Source organism: Hirundo rustica, chromosome 18, assembly GCF_015227805.2.
Source record: "Hirundo rustica isolate bHirRus1 chromosome 18, bHirRus1.pri.v3, whole genome shotgun sequence".
NCBI classification, from domain to species: Eukaryota; Metazoa; Chordata; class Aves; order Passeriformes; family Hirundinidae; genus Hirundo; species Hirundo rustica.
The window spans coordinates 4,266,184-4,285,525 of NC_053467.1; the positions used below are offsets into that span (position 1 = coordinate 4,266,184).

Consider the following 19,342-nt stretch of genomic DNA (forward strand, 5'->3'; position numbering starts at 1 on the left):
GCCAAGTAGAGGCTAGGGAAAACTGCGTTTTTTGGACTGTGTGGATTCGTTGGCTTGGCACATCTGAACCACAAGACTATGAGGCCTTGGTTGATACTGGTGCACAGCGCACATTAATGCCATCAAGACATGTAGGGGCAGAATCTGTCTCTATCGCTGGCATGACAGGGGGATCACAAGATTTTACTTTGGTGGAAGCAGATGTGAGCCTAACTGGAAATGAGAAGAAGAAACACCCTATTGTGTCTGGGCCAGAGGCCCCATGCATTTTGGGCATAGACTTCCTCCGAAATGGGTATTTCAAAGACCCAAAAGGACTCAGGTGGGCATTCGGGATAGCGGCTGGAGTGACAGAGGGCATCCGGCAATTGAACACCTTGCCTGGACTGTCAGAGAATCCATCTGCAGTAGGACTCCTGAAAGTACAAGAGCACCGGATACCAATTGCCACTTCTACAGTGCACCGCCGACAGTACAGAACAACTCGAGATGCTGTGATTCCCATCCATAAGATGATTCAAGGCTGGAGAGCAGAAAAAAGTACATTGCAAAAATTACCACTAGGATGATTTAAAAGTGATGAAAAAATGATGGTGGTAGGTGCAAAGGGGGATCCGTTCAAAGTACCTGTTAACAGAGATGTAGAGATAGAATCTGAAAATAAAATATGCCTAGGGAATCTGTTACTAGTAGAAGAAGCAGACTACAATTTATTAGGAAGAGATATGATTACAGCTCTAGGAATAAATTTGGCTGTAAAGGATTCACAATTAGTGGTAAGTTTATACAAATTGACTACCAGAGATGAGAATAAAGTTGATCCTAAAGTATGGTTTTCATTAGAAAAAGCAGGAAGACTGGATATAGACCCTATAAAAATAGACATAGAAAGACCAGAGGACCCGATTAGAATTAAACAATACCCTATTTCTATGGAAGGGAGGAAAGGGTTGAAACTGGTGATAGATGACCTAGTAAAAAAAGGAACATTAGAACCATGCATGTCAAGGCACAACACTCCCATCCTAGCAGTAAAGAAGGCAGATGGGAGTTACAGGTTGCTTCAAGACCTTCGAGCTGTAAATGAAAGAACCAAGACCCGATTTCTGGTGGTTGCAAACCCATACACTCTCCTGAACCTAATTTCCCCAGAAGATGTTTGGTACATCTTACACCCCAGAAGTGTAATAGGTCTGAAGGATGCCTTTTGGACTTGTCCTCTAGCTGAGGAAAGTAGGGATTACTTTGCCCTTCAGTGGGAAGATCCTGAGACAAATAGAAAGCAACAATTCAGGCGGACTTCCCTTCCTCAGGGGTTTGTGGATTCTCCACATTTATTTGGGCAAGCTCTTGAGCAATTATTGAGCCAGTTTGTGCCCATCAGAGGAACCAAATTATTACAATATGTTGATGATTTGTTAGTAGCAGGCCCAAAGGAGGAGGAGGTAAGGGAAAGCACTGTAGCACTGTTAAATTTCCTGGGAAACAAGGGATTGAAGGTGTCCAAATCAAAACTGCAATTCACAGAATCTGAGGTGAAGTATTTGGGACATGATCTCCAAAGGAAAAAAGAAACTGGACACTGAGAGGGTGGCAAGTATCGTTGCCTTACCTTATCCACGAACAAAAAGGGAAATTAGGCAAGTATTGGGACTTCTGGGGTACTGCAGACAGTGGATTGAGGGGTATAGTGAAAAGGTAAAATTCCTATATGAAAAACTAACAACTGATAGATTGAAGTGGTCAAAACAAGATGAACAGGGATTCAAGATATTAAAAGAAACACTGGTAACCGCTCCAGTGTTAAGCCTCCCCGATGTGAAAAGACAGTTTCAGTTATTTGTAGACGTTAGCAATCATACTGCTTATGGCGTTCTAACTCAGGACCGGGCAGGGAATAAGAAACCTGTGGGATATCTGTCTAAGCTTCTAGATCCTGTGAGCAAAGGATGGCCTACTTGCTTAGAAGCAATTGTGGCAGTTGGTAGAGGAAGCGAGGAAAGTGACCTTCGGAGCCCCATTAGTAGTGTATACTCCCCATAATGTAAGGAGCATTTTACAGCAGAAAGCTGATAAATGGCTCACAGATGCCCAACTCCTAAAGTATGAAGCTATTTTGATTCATTCACCTGGTATGGAATTATGAACAACCACTGCTCAGAACCCAGCCCAGTTTCTGTTTGGTGAAACATTAGAGAAACCTACTCACAGCTGTGCATAGTTAATAGAACTTCAGACAAAGATAAGGCCAGATTTGGAAGAAGAAGAATTTGAAGACTGAGATAAATGGTTTGTGGATGGGTCAGCAAGAGTTGTAGAGGGGAAAAGAAAGTCAGGATATGCAATAGTAGGTGGTGTGATATATGTGCTAAAGTTAATTCGTGTTATCAAATTATAAAGGGTAAATGTTCACTGTATAAATATGAGTGTTAAAGATTTGGTCAAACTAATATGGGTAAAGGTAAAATGGAGAAACCAAAATAAAAGAATTTCCTCAACTCGGGAAGCATGGGAGGGACACGAGGAAAGTATGATTGGAATTACCAGAAAGGGAGCCTAGAAACTATCGCTGCCGGGGATCCCTGAAAGGATACAAAGGACAACGGAAAACGGAGATACAAGTCCGGAGACCAAGATAATCACTTCAGATGGATATCTCTGCTCGTCTCCGTCAAAATTAACATATCCACGACACACCCGGGCTCGGCCATCAGCTGCATTGTTCCACCCTACCGGTCCATTCAGACTCCCGATACCGGGACTTGCATGATTAATGAAGACGCCTCGGAGGGAAGAACGTCAGAATCCCGGACTTCACTCCACGATCTAGTGTATAAAAAGGGGCGGCTGGAGACCGAAGTTGTGAACTTGGGGGGGTAACAGACTGGCAGAGTCTGATACCCGTGTTCACCCAGCGGCGATCCCGGGCTCGACGCTGTCCTTTTAATTGTGGCTTTCTGAGACTGATATTTTGTCTCACAATAAAATTCTAAATTTCTGATAAATCGAATCTGGTCGATTTTATTTATAACAATTCTGGTGACCCCGACGTGATTGGAGTGATACCGGGACCCCCGTGGGACCCCCGTCTCTGACCAGGAGGCGCCCTGCTGAATTCAGCGGCCTGGCAGAGCTGGGGTAGCCGTGTGGAACCGATCAACCACACAACGAACAGAAACCGCAAAAGTCACACTTAAAAGGGAGATAGGCGAGGTCAGAGCTCTCGGGGAACTCGGGGAGGTTTTTCTTTGGAAGCAGAACCTCCGGAGCTGCGGCGAAGAGATCTACTCATAAAAATCTACGTGCACGAAGAGTCCACGCAGGAAAAGGATCATAAGTATTGCGTGGTTGAGTGGGGGTGACCAAGCGTGTGAGTGAGACGTGATTTTATCACGAAGCGAGTGGGATCCCAAAATCGCAGTTCCATTGTCCCGCGAGGGGCGTGGTCGGTTGCGGGGGAAGCGAAAGTTTCGGGGGTAAAACGCACCTCACACGTTAAGCCCTGAAAACTCGGGGAGTTTTCGGAAAGGGGGGATCGGTCACAGGAAGGCTGAAAGGGAAGGTTACGTCCTTACAAGAGTTCCGGGGACTGGTAAACCTTTCAGCCTTGGACCAGGAACGATCCGGGGAGGAAGTAAGGAGAAGGGAGAGCTCACACACACCAGAGAAACCCCGGGGGGGGAGCGATCACCCACAAAGGGCAAGTATCTGGTAAACCCACACCATGGGGCAAACAAAAAGCAAGACCAGTAAAAGGAATTTAAGAAAAACAAAACGGGGGACCGGTAAAGGACTCCCCGAAATCCCGGTTGAGAGCCCGCTGGGATGGATGTTAGAACATTGGGAAGAATGTCCCATAAGGGAAAGAAAATCCAAGAAACAGATGATACACTACTGCATAGAAGTGTGGGGAGGGATGAAAATATGGGATCACGTAACTTGGCCCGTGTTTGGAACATTTGAGGAATGGATATGTAAGGCACTGGTGCTTTATGTCAGAGAGAAGGGAAATGCGGAGGAACAGGAATATGCTGGGGTCTGGGGAAAAATAGATGCGAGACTGTTACCTGTGAAGATAGAAAACCCTACCGCTGTCTCAGGGGATAAATGGGAACCCTTAGACAATTTACCCCCACCTTACATCGTGCCCTCGCCCCCTCCCCTCCCAGAGCAGAATAATCCGCAAAACCCTGGGAGATTAGGACCTCCTTTAGGACGAGGAATTCCTATGCCTCCGTCTCTTCCATCTGCCCCTCCGCTAGAATCACAATCAGGGGCCCCGTTCCCACCGGTTGGGCTCCCTCCCCCGCTAGAACCTGTACAAGCCCCTCAGCCACTGGGAGGGAGGACACAAAGTACACACACCCCTGCACCAACACGGGATGACCTGCTGCCTGATTTAGATTTGGCGGCTTTCTTTAGTTCCCCTGCAAATACACAGCAGGGTTGGGCAGAAGCAAAACACTCACCTCCCGCTAGGAGGACAAGGAGACAGCTAAAGAGAATGAATGAGGTGGAGAGTGAAGGGGAGGGTGAAAAGGCTAATCTTCTCCCCCTAAGGGAAATACCCACCGCTCCGGGAATCATCGGGTACGTAAACGTCCCGATTAATACCAGCGATGTAAGAGCCTTCAAAAAGGAGATGGGGAAGCTTATGGATGACCCTTTAGGGGTCTCCAAAAGGCTAGACGAGTTTTTGGGAACTAGCATTAATTCATATGAGGATCTCACAGCCATTCTCAGGTCCTTGTTCAATACAGAAGAAAGAGAAATGATCAGACAAGCGGGGATAAGGGAATGGGAGCGGAGAAACCCTCAGAGCACTCCCGGAGATCAGAAATGGCCAAGCCAAGATCCCTGATGGAATGCTCAGACCGAGGAGGGTAGGAGAAGTATGATTGATACGAGGAACATTATCATACAGGGAATCAGAGAGGCCGTGCCCCGGGGACAAAATCTGAGTAAGGTTTTCGGGGAATGTCAGGGGAAAGATGAGACTCCCACCGAATGGTTAGAAAGATTGAGAAAAAGCCTCCAGATATATTCAGGGACAGACCCCGATTCTCCCATGGGGGAGGTACTGTTGAAAACCCAGTTTGTAGCAAAATCATGGGAGGACATCAGGAAAAAGCTGGAAAAGATTGAGGGGTGGCAGGAGAAGGGATTGCAGGAGTTACTGCGGGAAGCCCAGAAAGTCTATATGAGAAGGGATGAGGAAAAACAGAAAATACAGGCTAGGGTGTTAGTGGCTGCTGTAAGGGAAGCCCAGAAACAGGAACGCCCACAAGCTTCGGAGAAACCCTTAAGGAAAGCACCACCGAAGGGGCCAATACGTCCGCAGAAAGGGACCTCAGGGAATCGAATGGAGGGGTTGGAATGTTTCTATTGTAAGAAAAAAGGACATATGAAAAGGGATTGTCCAAAGAGGATAAGGGATGAAAAGATGTTTCGGGAGGACTAGGGAAGTCAGGGGCTCTATCTTTTGGGGTCCATAACATCGGGAGAGCCCTTGATAACATTAAAAATAGGACCCCAAGGAACAAAAATGGATTTTTTAGTAGATTCGGGGGCTGAGAAAAGTACATTTAAACAGTTGCCCCCAGGATGCCAAATAAGCAAAGATTCTATGGTGGTTATAGGAGCTAAAGGGGAACCGTTTAAGGTCCCCATTGTAAAAAATGTGGAAATTGAATCAGAGAATAAAATTTGTTTGGGGGACATGTTGTTAGTAGAAGAGGCTGATTACAACCTGCTGGGTAGGGACCTGATTGTTGCACTAAGTATTAACCTCATTGTAAGGAATTCACAGATTATGGTTAGCATATACAAACTAACCCGTGAAGATGAGGACAAAAATAACCCCAAGGTATGGCATACAGGGAAGGAAGCCGGGAAATTGGCTATGGAACCTATATCAATTGAGATTGAGAAGCCTGAAGATCCCATAAGGATCAGGCAGTACCCAATCCCTTTAGAAGGGAGGCGGGGACTGAAACCTATAATAGAGGATTTAATCAAAAAGGGCGTATTGGAGCCGTGTATGTCCAGACACAATACCCCGATACTGGCCATTAAAAAGGGAGATGGGAATTATAGGTTAGTGCAAGATTTAAGAGCCATAAATGAAAGGACAAGAACTCGGTTCCCTGTAGTGGCTAACCCCTACACCCTTCTGAATAGGATTTCCCCGGAGGATACTTGGTACAGTGTTATAGACTTAAAGGATGCATTTTGGACTTGCCCTTTAGCTGAAGGCAGCAGGAATTTTTTTGCATTTCAATGGGAGGATCCAGATACTAACAGGAAACAACAGTTAAGGTGGGCCTCACTTCCCCAAGGATTCGTGGACTCCCCAAATTTATTTGGACAAGCATTAGAACAGTTGCTAAGTCAGTTCTCCCCTAGGAAAGGGACAAAGATCTTACAATATGTAGATGATCTATTGGTGGCTGGTAAAACAGAGGAAGGTGTAAGAGAATGCACTATTGATTTATTGAACTTTTTAGGGGAAAAGGGATTGAAGGTAGCAAAACAAAAGTTACAGTTCACTGAATCTGGGGTGAAATACTTAAGGCATTGGTTAGTAAAAGGGAAAAAGAAATTGGATCCTGCAAGGATAGCTGGGATTATAGAACTGCCCCCCCCCTAAAACCAAAAGACAAGTACGTCAGCTATTGGGGCTGTTAGGTTACTGTAGACAGTGGATAGAAGGGTATAGTGAAAAGGCTAAATTTTTGTATGAAAAATTAACTGCAGAAAAGATAAAATGGACAGAACAGGATGATAAAGAATTAGAGCAATTAAAGAGTGCTTTGGTAACTGCCCCAGTATTAAGCCTCCCTGATATAAATAAGAAATTCCAATTATTTGTAAATGTAGGGAACCACACAGCACATGGGGTATTGACACAAGAATGGGCTGGAGATAGAAAGCCTGTAGGTTACCTTTCCAAACTATTGGACCCTGTAAGCAGGGGGTGGCCTACATGTTTACAGGCAATAGTAGCTGTTGCCTTATTGGTAGAGGAAGCCAAAAAGATTACTTTTGGGGCTCCCATCACAGTTTATACCCCACATAATGTAAGAACAGTTTTGCAACAAAAAGCTGAGAAATGGCTCACGGATGCAAGACTTTTGAAGTATGAGGCCATTCTCCTTCATGCTCCAGAATTAGAATTAAGAACAACACAAGCAAGTAATCCTCTGGGTTCCTGTTTGGGGAAGCTTCATCTGAGCCTATACACAATTGTACAGACCTAATAGAATTACAGACAAAGATTAGAGAGGATCTGGAGGACGAGGAACTTGAAGAAGGGGAAAAATGGTTCATAGATGGGTCAGCCAGGGTTATAGAAGGAAAAAGAAAATCAGGATATGCTATTATAGATGGAAAAACTGGGGAAGTAATAAAATCAGGCCCCTTGGGCACTTCCTGGTCAGCTCAGGCATGTGAATTGTATGCTGTATTGCAAGCTCTCAAAGAACTTAAGGGAAAAATAGGGACTATCTTTACTGACTCGAAGTATGCTTTTGGGGTAGTGCATACTTTTGGAAAAATTTGGGAGGAGAGAGGACTAGTGAACACTAGGGGAAAAGGTTTAATACATGAGGATTTAATAAGGCAAATTCTCAAGGCAGTAAGGGAACCAAAAGCTATTGCAGTGGTATATGTGAAAAGTCACCAAGCTGGATTGCAGTTCAGAATACGTGGAAATAATCTGGCTGATCAGGAAGCTAGAAAAGCAGCTCTCCTAACCCTGGACACCCCGGAAAGCAGAACAGAAAACCTCAGAGAATTTTCTCCTCATCCCACAGAAAAGGAGATTGAGGATTTCAAGAAAATAGGGGGTAGTTTAATAAATGGAAAATGGAAATTGACTGACGGTCGGGAATTAATTCCAAAGGCTTATGCCAGGAACATATTGAAGAGATTACATGCACAAACCCATTGGGGAACTCAAGCTTTAGCAGAACAATTTCTAAAGTTCTTTGGATGCAAAGGTATTTTTGAGTTAGCAAAGCAGGAAGTTCAGAGTTGCTTAGTATGCCAAAAAATTAATAAGTCAAAGGTCAGGCACAGTGCGTTGGGGGGACGCCCCTTAGCATATCGTCCTTTTGGAAGAATACAAGTGGATTTCACAGAGTTACCAAAAATAGGTAGATATAGATATCTGCTAGTGATAGTAGATCAATTAACACATTGGGTGGAGGCATTCCCTAGCCCCAGGGCTACAGCTCAAACAGTAGCACGCAGGTTGTTAGAGGAAATAATTCCCAGATATGGAATCCCTGACTCCATAGATTCAGATCAGGGAACCCATTTTACATCTAAAGTCATAAAAAACCTGGCAGAAGCTCTGGGAATCAGATGGGAATATCATACACCTTAGCATCCTCAGAGTTCAGGTCAAGTAGAGAGAATAAATCAAACTCTGAAGGCCCAGTTGTCAAAACTTATGCTGGAAACTAAAATGACATGGATTAAATGCCTCCCTCTAGCCCTCCTAAATATCAGGACACAACCTCATTCAGGTTCGGGATTATCTCCATTCGAGATGCTGTACGGAATGCCCTATGAGCATAGAATGCCAGTTGGACACCCCCGGGTAGAGGATTGTCAGATCCAGTCTTATATTGTTTTGATTAACAAAAATTTACAGGAACTCCGGAGACGTGGACTGGTAGCACAAAGCACCCCGCTGGGGTTTGCTATCCACAAAATCCAGCCGGGTGATCGGGTGTTGATCAGAGCATGGCAAGAAGCACCGCTGTCATCGCATTGGGAGGGACCTTTCCTCGTCCTCCTCACTACAGATACTGCCGTGAGAACAGCAGAAAAAGGCTGGACCCATTCCTCCCGAGTGAAAAAAGTAGAACAACACAGCAGCTCTCCGCAGTGGAAAATCACCTCAGCGCCTGGAGATTTAAAGCTAAGAATTCACCGAGACACCCAATGACCAGCACTTATCGGATAAGTTGCACTCAGGCAGGATGTCCCTGCTATCCTTTTGTTCATTTTAAGTGCGGGTATTGTGAGCAAGTTTGAGTAACTCATTGTGTCCGGGGAGCTAGACCTTGGAATTTGTGTGTACCTTGTTACGAGGAGGAAGTCAGGCTTACCAATCTATTCCTATACGTTGCCACAGAATCGGGATTGTTCGAATTGGATTCTCCTGAGTGGTTCCACTATTTCACTAAAGGGATAAGGGGAGGATTAAATAAAAGGGCGGATCCACTCGTAATTGAGTGCAGGAGAACGTTGAAAGTACCCTGTAGAGCAGATCAAATAAGGAGAACTAGGTGGGAGCAGTACAAAAGGCGATACGCTCAGAGAAGCACCGGCAGGGACCCGGAAGAATATCCCTGCTGCCAAGAAGATAGTTTACCCCGCCGCTGGTGGCAACCCAACGGGCGAAGGGTGGAGCAGAGGGATAGGTCTATGGGTAACCCTGGTGATCCTGAGTCGAGCCATGTACCCCACGAATGGCCTCCACAAACCCCAAGAGGGGATGGGGAAGGGAACTAATCTCCCCACGGTCCCTTCAAACCTTACCAAGAACGGAGTTTTGGAATCCAGGGTACGAGTAGACTGGCTTACACTAAAAAGGGGGGAGAATCACAAATGGAATGAAAGGGTTAAATTGAACCAATCCAATCACCCGATGGCAATAGCTAGGAAAAGAAGGGAGGCAAGCAGTCTTCCTTTGATCACAACCTGCAAAGAATGTAACAAAACTGTCTGGATTGGAGGAAAAAGAGAGAGTACTTTTGTGGGATATCTACAAGTTAACCCCTTATGTTATGATAAGAGAAAACTGAAAATGTGTGCCTTGAACGGGAAAACATATTGGGTGGGACAAAATGAGAAATTACAAACAGCTGCTTTAGCCAATGGACCTATATTACTCGATATGTTGGGGGAAAATGATGAAAGGGTTTGTTTAAGAATGGACAAAGTTTTTTGTTTTTCTAAGGATGAAGAAGGGTTAGACCCTGAGAACAAGACACAAAAGGTAGCCCTAGAATTTAAACGACAGGAATTGGCAGCTAAGAAAAAGAGAATGGAGCAGGAGAGAATGAGAACACTAAGTGAACAATATGAACAATTGGAAAAACAATCTAATGATTGGAGTCTGGCTACTTCCAGCAAAAACCTTTTCCTGGATTTAGTACAAGAAATTGCTACCGAATTAGGGCTGACTAATTGTTGGATCTGTGGAGGATTAAAATCTGCAGAAAGATGGCCCTGGAAAGGTGAGAGTTTAACTCCTGAACAGTTGCTAAAATGGGATAACAAAATCTTAAACACTTTAACCCGACCAGGAGGGTGGACACTGGATGAACGAGTAATAGAGACAATCTGTATAAGCAGAGAAGGAAATGTTTACAGTAATGTAGTGAGATACACTCCTTGTCTATCCACTCTAGCTGTAAATTCCAACAATAGATCCAAAATATGGCAACCAGAACCCCCTAATGGGTACTGGGGGAAGGAAAAGCAAGAAAAATGTAACTAGGTAGAGGAAATTGAACTCTGTTGGCATGAATTCACTAACGCTAACCCTTATTACTCCTTAACTGAGTTGGTGGAATTTTGGGACAAGCCGGAAAATATAAATATTAAATGGAAAGCACCCAGCGGAATTTATTAGATCTGTGGGAAAAGAGCATACAGTGAGCTACCCCGGAGATAGAAGGGGTCTTGTACCCTAAGTATGATTAGACCCTCTTTCTTTACACTCCCCAGAACTGGTAGCAATTTACTAGGGGCTCCTTTGTATGAAACCTTCAGCAGGAGAAAGCGAGAGGTGAAGAAAGGACTCCCACAAGTAGGAGGGAATCAGAAATGGGGAGAGGAAGAATGGCCTGCAGAACGCATCATAGAATACTATGGTCCAGCCACCTGGGCACAGGATGGAAGTTGGGGATACAGAACCCCAGTATACTTATTGAACCGGCTAATCAGGTTACAAGCTGTAGTAAAAATAGTGTCTAACCACACCTCAGACGCCCTGGAGTTGTTAGCCAAACAACACTCGCAGATGAGAGCTTTCGTGTACCAAAATCGAATAGCTCTAGACTATTTATTAGCAGAAGAAAGGGGCGTGTGTGAGAAGTTTAATGACTCAGAGTGTTGTATCGAAATAAATGACTATAGAGAAACTATCAGAGATTTGGCTGCAGAAATCTAGAAAGTGGCACATGTCCCAGTGCAGAAATGGAATTCGATACTAAAAGCATCATGGTGGGATCAAATATTTGGAGCAGGAGATTGGTGGAAAAAGGTGGGATTCTTTATCCTGTGCTCTGTAGCTGGATTAGTGTTCTTACCCTGCTTGATACCCTGCCTGATAAGACTAATTCACACCGTAGTCCAAGGAATGCAAATAGCAGCCCTTCCTATGGACCCCGAATTAGCTTCAGGGGGATTAGCCAAAAACAAAACCACCTCAAAAATTATGAACTTAACTGAGGAAAAGAGTACTGCTGCCCAGGTGTTAGAGAAATTTGAAGCTCAGATACAGGAGGGAAACACAGAAAGAACATATTGGAACAAAACGACAGGGGAAAGGTTAACCGAATAATGGTTAAGAGGCTTTTTTATCTTGACAGAGAAAAAAGACTATAACCAGAACACGAATTAAATTGGTGAATTTGGAAGAGGGGGGATTGTAATATATGTGCTAAAGTTAATTCGTGTCATCAAATTATAAAAGGTAAATGTTAAACTGTATGAATATGAGTGTCAAAGATGTGCTCAAACTAACATGGGTAAAAGTAAAATGTAGAAACCAAAAATGGAAAATTTCCTCAGCTTGGGAAGCACAGGAGGGACACGAGGAAAGTATGATTAGAATTACCAGAGAGGGGGCCTTGAAACTATTGCTGCCGGGAATCCCTGAAAAGAAACAAAGAACCACGGAAGACGAAGATACAAGTCCGGAGACCAAGATAATCACTTCAGATGGATATCTCTACTCGTCTCCGTCGAAATTAACATATCCACGACACACCCGGGCTCGGCCATCAGCTGCATTGTTCCACCCTACCGGTCTATTCAGACTCCCGATACCGGGACTTGAATAATTAATGAAGACGCCTCGGAGAGGATAACGTCAGAATTTCGGACTTCACTCCGCGATCTAGTGTATAAAAAAGGGTGGCTGGAGACCAAAATTGTGAACTTGGGGGGATACCAGGCTGGCAGAGACTGATATCCGTGTTCACCCAGCGGCGATCCCGGGCTCCACGCTGTCCTTTTAATTGTGGCTTTCTGAGACTGATATTTTGTCTCACAATAAAATTCTAAATTTTGATACTTTAAATTTGGTCCATTTTATTTATAACATTTGGGAAGAGAGGGGTTTAATTAACACTCGGGAATGAGGGTTAGTTCATGGTGAAATAATACAACAAATTCTGGAGGCTGTTAGAGAGCCCAAAGAAATATCCGTTGTGTATGTAAAGGGACACCAGGTAGGAATGCAATTTCAAATGAGAGGGAATAACCTGGCAGACAAGGAAGCAAAAAGAGCAGCATTACTCACAGTGAGTACACCTGGGGTTGGGGAAAGTGAGACTCAGAAGTATCCCCCATGTCCTTCCAAAAGAGAAATTGAGAGGTATGAAAAAATAGGAGAAAGACTAGAGGAAGGGAGATGGAAGCTGCCTGATGGGAGACAACTACTACCTAAGGAGTATGCTAGAAAGATCTTAAAAAGATTGCACCAGCAGACTCACTGGGGGGCTCAAGCCCTCGCAGAGCAATTTTTAAAATGCTTTGGGTGTAAAGAAATTTATGAATTAGCAAACCAAGAGGTGCACGGATGTATGATCTGCCAAAAGGCTAACTGGGCCAGATCAAGACAAACTGCCTTGGGAGGGCGCCTTTTGGGGGTTAAGTTTTCCGGTGGAATTTTTTCCCCCCCCCATAAGTTGCTAGGAGACTAAATACTGACAGTTAAAGGGTGATCAACCTGGACAAAGAGAGTTGATCACTTAGTTTTGGGGGAGGAAAAAAGGCTCCCGTGACCTGAGGGTGGGGGGGCTGGCTGCTCTTGGTTTTCCGGGGAGCACGGTCGGGCGACTGGTAGCTGCCTGGAGTCCACGGTTAACGGAGGAGTCTGGTCCTGGGAATTCTATCATCTGTTAGAGCGCCCAGGAATTCAGAGTTTCTCTGCTGCCCTGCTAGATTTTGGGTCAGCCGGGTCCAGCCGCTGCGGGTTCTCCGGCACTGCCAACTTCGTCTGCCAGGGCACCCCCCTGCCTGCCGAGGACAATCCACCGCTTCCAGCCATCGGCGCCAGAGCTTCCACCATTTGCCCTCGGGGTTCTTGGTTCTGTTTTACTATTATTATAATTGCTGTTGTTGTTTGTCTGTCCTGTTACAGTTACTAGTAAAGGACTGTTATTTCTTTCCCCATAGCTCTGACTGAAAAGTTTTTTTTTAATCTTCCAAATTAAAATAACACAGAGGGAAGGATTTAAATTCATCATTCCTAGAGAGGCCTGCCTCTCCTTAGCAGACACCTGTCTTTTCAAACCAAGACAAGAACAAATAAAATTGGCCAGGAGGGGCACTTATAAAAGGCGATATGCTAACAGGACAGACTATGGAGGTCCGGAAGAATACCCTTGCTGCCGAGAAGATGGTTTACCTCGCTGCTGGTGGCAACCCGGTGGGCAGAGGCAAAGGCAGAGGGGTACACCTATGGGTAATCCTAGTGATCCTGAGCCTAGTCGTGTGCCGCATGAATGGCCTTCCCAACCCTAAGGGACAAATGGGGCAGGAAAGAAAGTGCCTGAAAGAGACTCAGCAAGAGCCTACCTGGGGCCAGAATGTAGCTTTTCAGGTACATTTTAATTGCCCAGGAATTCAACAAAGAGGCCTTTGTAACCTCAACGGAAGTTGGTTTAAAATATGTGAATTGAAAGAAAAGACCATATACCATGACCCAGTGGCAATGTCTGGAAAAAGGCGGGATATAAGTAGCGTGCCCATAATCCCCATATGTGGTAAGTGTAATAAAACAGTGTGGGTTGGGGGTAAGAAGGAATCCACATTTGTGGCATACTTCCAGGTGAACAAACTATGTTATGACCAGAATAAATTGGGGATGTGTATGATGAACGGAAAAACCTATTGGGTAGGGCAGAATGAAAAACTTAAGACAGCTTCCCTAAGCAATGGGCCCATCATCCTAGATCTGTTAAACGAAAATGATGAAAGAGTTTGCTTGAAGTTAGAAGGAGCCTTCTGCTTCTCCAAAAATGAGGAGGGGATGGACCCAGAGAGCAAAATACAGAAAGTGGCCCTGGAATTAAAGAGACAGGAGGCGGAAGCAAAAAGAAAGAGGATGGAGCAAGAAAGGATGAGGTCACTCAGCGAACAATACGAGCAATTAGAAAGGCAATATAGTGATTGGGGTTTGCCAGCCTCCAGTAAGAATCTTTTTATAGAATTGATGCAGGAAATTGCCACTGAATTGGGACTGTCAAACTGTTGGATTGGCGGGGGACTGAAATCAGCTGAGAAATGGCACTGGAAAGGTGAGAGTTTGGCTCCAGAACAATTTCTAAAATGGGACAATCAAATAATAAAAGCCATGTCACGACCTGAGGGGTGGACCTTGGACCAAAGAATAATAGGGACCATATGCATTAGTAGAGAAGGGAATAAGTATACCGAGATAGTGGGATATACCCCTTGTATATCCACTCTGGCTGTCAATTCTAATAATAAGGCTAAGGTCTGGCAGCCTGAGCCACCTGCAGGATACTGGAGAAGAAAGAAAGAAAAAGAATGTGACTGGATTAATGAAATTGAGCTATGTTGGAATAAACTCGCTGGAGCCAACCCTTACCAATCGTTAGGGAACTTAAAAGAGTTTTGGGAAATACCGGAAAGCACTGAAATTAAATGGAAAGCCCCAAGTGGAATCTATTGGATATGTGGGAAAAAGGCCTATAGTGAGCTACCCCGCAGGTGGAAAGGATCCTGCACTCTGGGGATGATCAGACCCTCCTTTTTCACGCTACCCTGATCAGAAAGCAATCTACTAGGTGCTCCGTTATATGAAACCCTAAACAGGCAAAAAAGGGAGATAAAAAGAGAACTCCCAAATGCAAGGGGAAGCCAGAAATGGGGAAGCGAGGAATGGCCGGCAGAATGAATAATAGAATATTAAAGTCCTGCAACTTGGGCCCAGGATGGTAGTTGGGGTTACAGAACCCCGGTCTACTTACTAAACAGGTTGATCAGATTGCAGGCCGTAGTGGAAATAGTCTCAAACCACACCTCAGATGCCTTAGAGCTATTAGCCCAGCAGCACTCACAAATGAGGGCTTTCGTGTATCAAAATAGAATTGCTTTAGACTACCTGTTAGCAGAAGAAGGAGGAGTATGCAGGAAATTCAACTGTGATATATGTCCTACAGTTAATTCGTGTTTAATGTTATAATATGTAATTCATTCTCTGTAAGATGTAAGTTTTATTTCTAATCGAGTATACAATGGGTTAACTGGGACTGAAACAGCATGAAGGGGGACACAAGGAATTCTTTTGCTAAAAGATTGCACGGGAGGGACATGAGAAAACTATGCCAAGAATTACGCAAAAAGGGACACGAGAAAACTTCTGCCGGGGATTGTTAGAAGAGAACAAAAATGATGGAAAAGGGAGATGGAGAACTCGGAGAACCGAATGATTACATCAGATCGATATCTTATCCGTCCCCGCCCGACATTAACATCTCTACACCGTACCCGGACACAGCAATTACAACATTGTTCTCCAGCGCAAATCCATTCAACCACACCAGAACCCGAACATGAATATCTAATGAAGCTACCTCGGAAGGGGGAGTCTTGGGGTCCCGATTTTCTCTCAGCGAACCAGTGTATAAAAACTCTAAAGTGGAAAAAGTACTGTTAGTAATGTAGTGGAACATAGAAATTAGAAGAGTTTGTTAAAAATATTAAAAGAAACACGAATTTAACATGTTTATAAAAGAGGTAGGGGACTGTGATAGGTGTTTTGAGATAAATTCGTGTTCTATATGTTATAAACTGTAAACCGTATTACAAGCAGAGGGTTCCCACCAAACTGTGGAAACTCTCCCGCTTGCCAAGACTGATTTGCAATCGTAGAGACTCCAGACTATAGCAGGGCAAAGCCCAGGTTAGCAACCAATAGGAATGGCCAAACAGGAGATGTCCCATCCATCAAGGAAGAGCCACCTCTCTCCTCCGGTGATTAACGCATGATACCAGTCTAGAAGAGGAAGACCCAGAGATGTCGCTATCAGCATCCCAATGCCGACTTCTCGGAACCCCATTCAGATGCCTGATCCAGCCGGGAAGAAGCATTCAGAACCAAGTGGCCAGAGAAAGAAAACACGTGAATATGTACAGCAGATATGAACTAACAATAAAACTGCCTTGGTGGAGAAAAACTGTATGAAACCTGCCCACTGGATCTAGGCGATCATGAATAGGGGAAGACTGGTTCATTCGTGACCATCTCTACATTCACCCAACTTCAATAACCCAGGATTGAGGTTGTCTCTTTTATTGTGGCTATTTCAGATTGTTATTATTAAAAATGGCAAAATAAAATTACTTTATATTAAATTGGATATTGATTGTCCATAACAATACCAAATAAGTAGCCCCAGTGTCTATTAAAAAGTCAATTCTCTCTTTCCCCCAGCTCTATTGTAATCAGGGGTTTAGCTGGCATTTTTGCTCCCGGTTCCCATCATTCCTGCTGCAGGGTTAGCTCGGTTACCTTGGGCCCTTTCAGGTTCTTGGGGCATTCCCGTTTCCAGTGCCCCAGTCCCCTGCAGTAGGCACACTGATTCGGCGGCAGCCCTCCGCGGGCAGAGCCCCGCTCCGTCCTGCGGATAAATAACGCTCTCTGCAGGGCTGCACTGAGCATTGCATCCCTACAGCTTTCTCTTTTTTTTCTTTCCACCTCCCGTTTCTTTTCTCTCTCCTCCCTTTCTATTTCCCATTTCTTTTTCCTCTCTTCCCATTCCATTTCCCATCTCTTCTCTTTCTGCTCTCTCTCCTTTTCTCTCTCCCGGATCTTGTTTTCTTCCTCTTCTCCCCTATTATTAAAAGCTATCCAAGCCACTTGTAAGAGTTCTCCTAGGTCACGAGACTCTGCTCCCTCCAGCTTTTGTAACTTCTTTCTAATATCCGGTGCTGAGTTCCCTATGAAAATGGAAGCCAGTTGTACAGCTTCCTCTGGTTTTTCCGGATCGATATTAGTGTATCTCCTGGCAGTTGCCCTTAGGCGTTCCACAAATGCAGTTGGAGTCTCATGCGGTTCTTGTTTCACCTCATAAAGTTTAGACCAATTGATTGCTTTTGGCATTGCATGTCTAAAGCCAAATAGTATCCATTGTTGATATTGTCCCAGAAAAGCCCTCCCCTCCTTTGTATTGGGGTCCCAGTGGGGGTCCTGGGAGGGAAAATGCTCTTCCACAGTTCCTGGTAATGCACCTGCTGTACCTATCCTGTCCACCTCTTTCCTAGCGGTCCTGAGTACCATCTCTCTTTCTGTGGAGTCTAATAGAGTATCTAATAGAACCTGTATAACCCCCCAATCTGGGTTCTGGGTCTTGAGGATGGTTTCAAATACCCTAGATACCCTCTCTGGATCTTCTCTGTAAGGCCCTGCCAGTCTCATCCATGCCTCTAGATCGACAGGGGAGAAAGGTACCTTCACCACTATCAGGCTGTGAGATCCCACCCCTGCCCAGAGCTGAGCTATGGCCTCCTGCTTATCCCACTCCTGCTTTCTCACCTCCTGCTCCCCTACCTCCTTCTTTCCTTGCTTATCCCTCTCCTGCTTTCTCTCATCCTGCTTATCCCTCTCCTGCTTTCTCACCTCCTGCTCCCCTACCTCCTTCTTTTTCACCTCCTGCTCCCCTACCTCCTGCTTTCTCTCCTCCTGTTCAGCCTGGGCTCTCCCCACCACTGGGCTTGAAATTAACTCTTGCCTCCCCCTGGGCTGCTCATCCCCTCCTTGTGCTTCCCCCTTATCAGGCACAACCCAGTTCTCTATCCCCCTCTCCCCTGCATCTGGTGCCTCTATTATTTCTACATCATCCTCCTCCCATTGGCTGTGGCACTTCAAACAGTGCTGCCCAATACTACGAGAACAACATGGCTTTGATCTCCTATCCCTTTCCCCTTTCTTTCCAGGAGCTAACACGAGAGAGTTTGACAGACTGGGTAGGCACCCCCTTTGCAATTCCAGATGATCTCTTAAAGTAAAGAACAGGTCTATGTAAGGCATCTCACTCCACTTCTCCTCTCTTCTACAAAACAGCCTCAGCTGTAACATGGTGTGATAATCTAAGGTGCCGTTCTCTGGCCACTTCGCCTGATTGTCCAGTTTATACAGTGGCCACCGGTAGTTACAATATTGGATTAGTCTGGATTTCAGAAGTGAGTCTCCCCCTATCTTTTCCCAGTGGTTCAATATACATTTCAACGGAGAATTCGGGATATCATTTCCCACGCTAGGTTTGGAACAGACCGCCCCCATCCTCAATAATACAAGTATATAACAACGGCTGGAAGGTCAATACAACGATTACCTGGGCGCAGGGAGGAGCCGCGGCTGTTTCTGGGCTGCAGCGGGGTGGCGACACTGCCCAGGAGACTGGTGCTGGAGCAGGCGAGAACCCGCCGGGCCGGGGATGGCCTGCTGTGCTGCGAGCCCGCTGGGTTTCTTCTCTTCTCCTCCTCCTCCTCCCCGAGGCAAGATGACGGCGGGGGAACGGCTGAGCTGTAACTGGGGGTGCCCCTGCCGACCGCTCCCACTCGCGCCGGGAATCCCACTGGCACGAGAGGGCGCTTCGCGTCCACAAATGCGATTTCAGCCGCGCAGACAGAAAAGAAATCAAGGCTCGATAGCAAGCACACACCCCCCCCCCCGATTGCTTCGAAACCCCAACAGTCAGTTGTGTTTCAACACTCTTCCAGCAAACGAGCTTTATATCACAGGCGTCCAAATGCTGATTTTACAGGCCGGCAAACTGAAATCAACACGCAACCCACTCACACACACACTGCCCAAGACCAAACCTAATTCAGATTATCTACGCAAACTCCACCACAAAAGCAAGTAGAGCAATGCTTAGGCTCCAGTGTTATGAGCCTGTTTTTCTTCTCCTCGGCCAGCTACAACACTGCTTTAAGTTTCCTGCTCCAGGGGAACCCCTCGGAGGGAACTCGAACCCCTAGTCCTGAAGGACTGGAACCCCAGCAGTCCTGGGGGACTTGAAGCCCCGGACAGTGAGCTTTCCCAGGGACTTGAACCCTATTG

At 45.4% G+C, this 19,342-nt stretch overlaps 1 protein-coding gene across 2 annotated transcripts in view; it reads right to left on the minus strand.

Annotated features, from left to right (window-relative positions):
• LOC120760931 (uncharacterized) overlaps positions 1–18,599 on the minus strand; it is a 33,042-nt gene extending 14,443 nt beyond the window's left edge. Inside the window, exon 1 of one of the 2 annotated variants that reach the window (XR_005703511.2) lies at positions 15,852–18,599. Coding sequence is in view for 1 of the 2 variants with exons in the window: in XM_040081712.2 (XP_039937646.1) it covers positions 16,790–18,559 (1,770 nt within the window). In the remaining variant the exon portion in view is untranslated. The remainder of the gene's footprint in view (positions 1–15,851) is intronic. The other variant, XM_040081712.2, reaches the window with a different exon arrangement.
• Between the last annotated feature and the right edge of the window lie 743 nt (positions 18,600–19,342).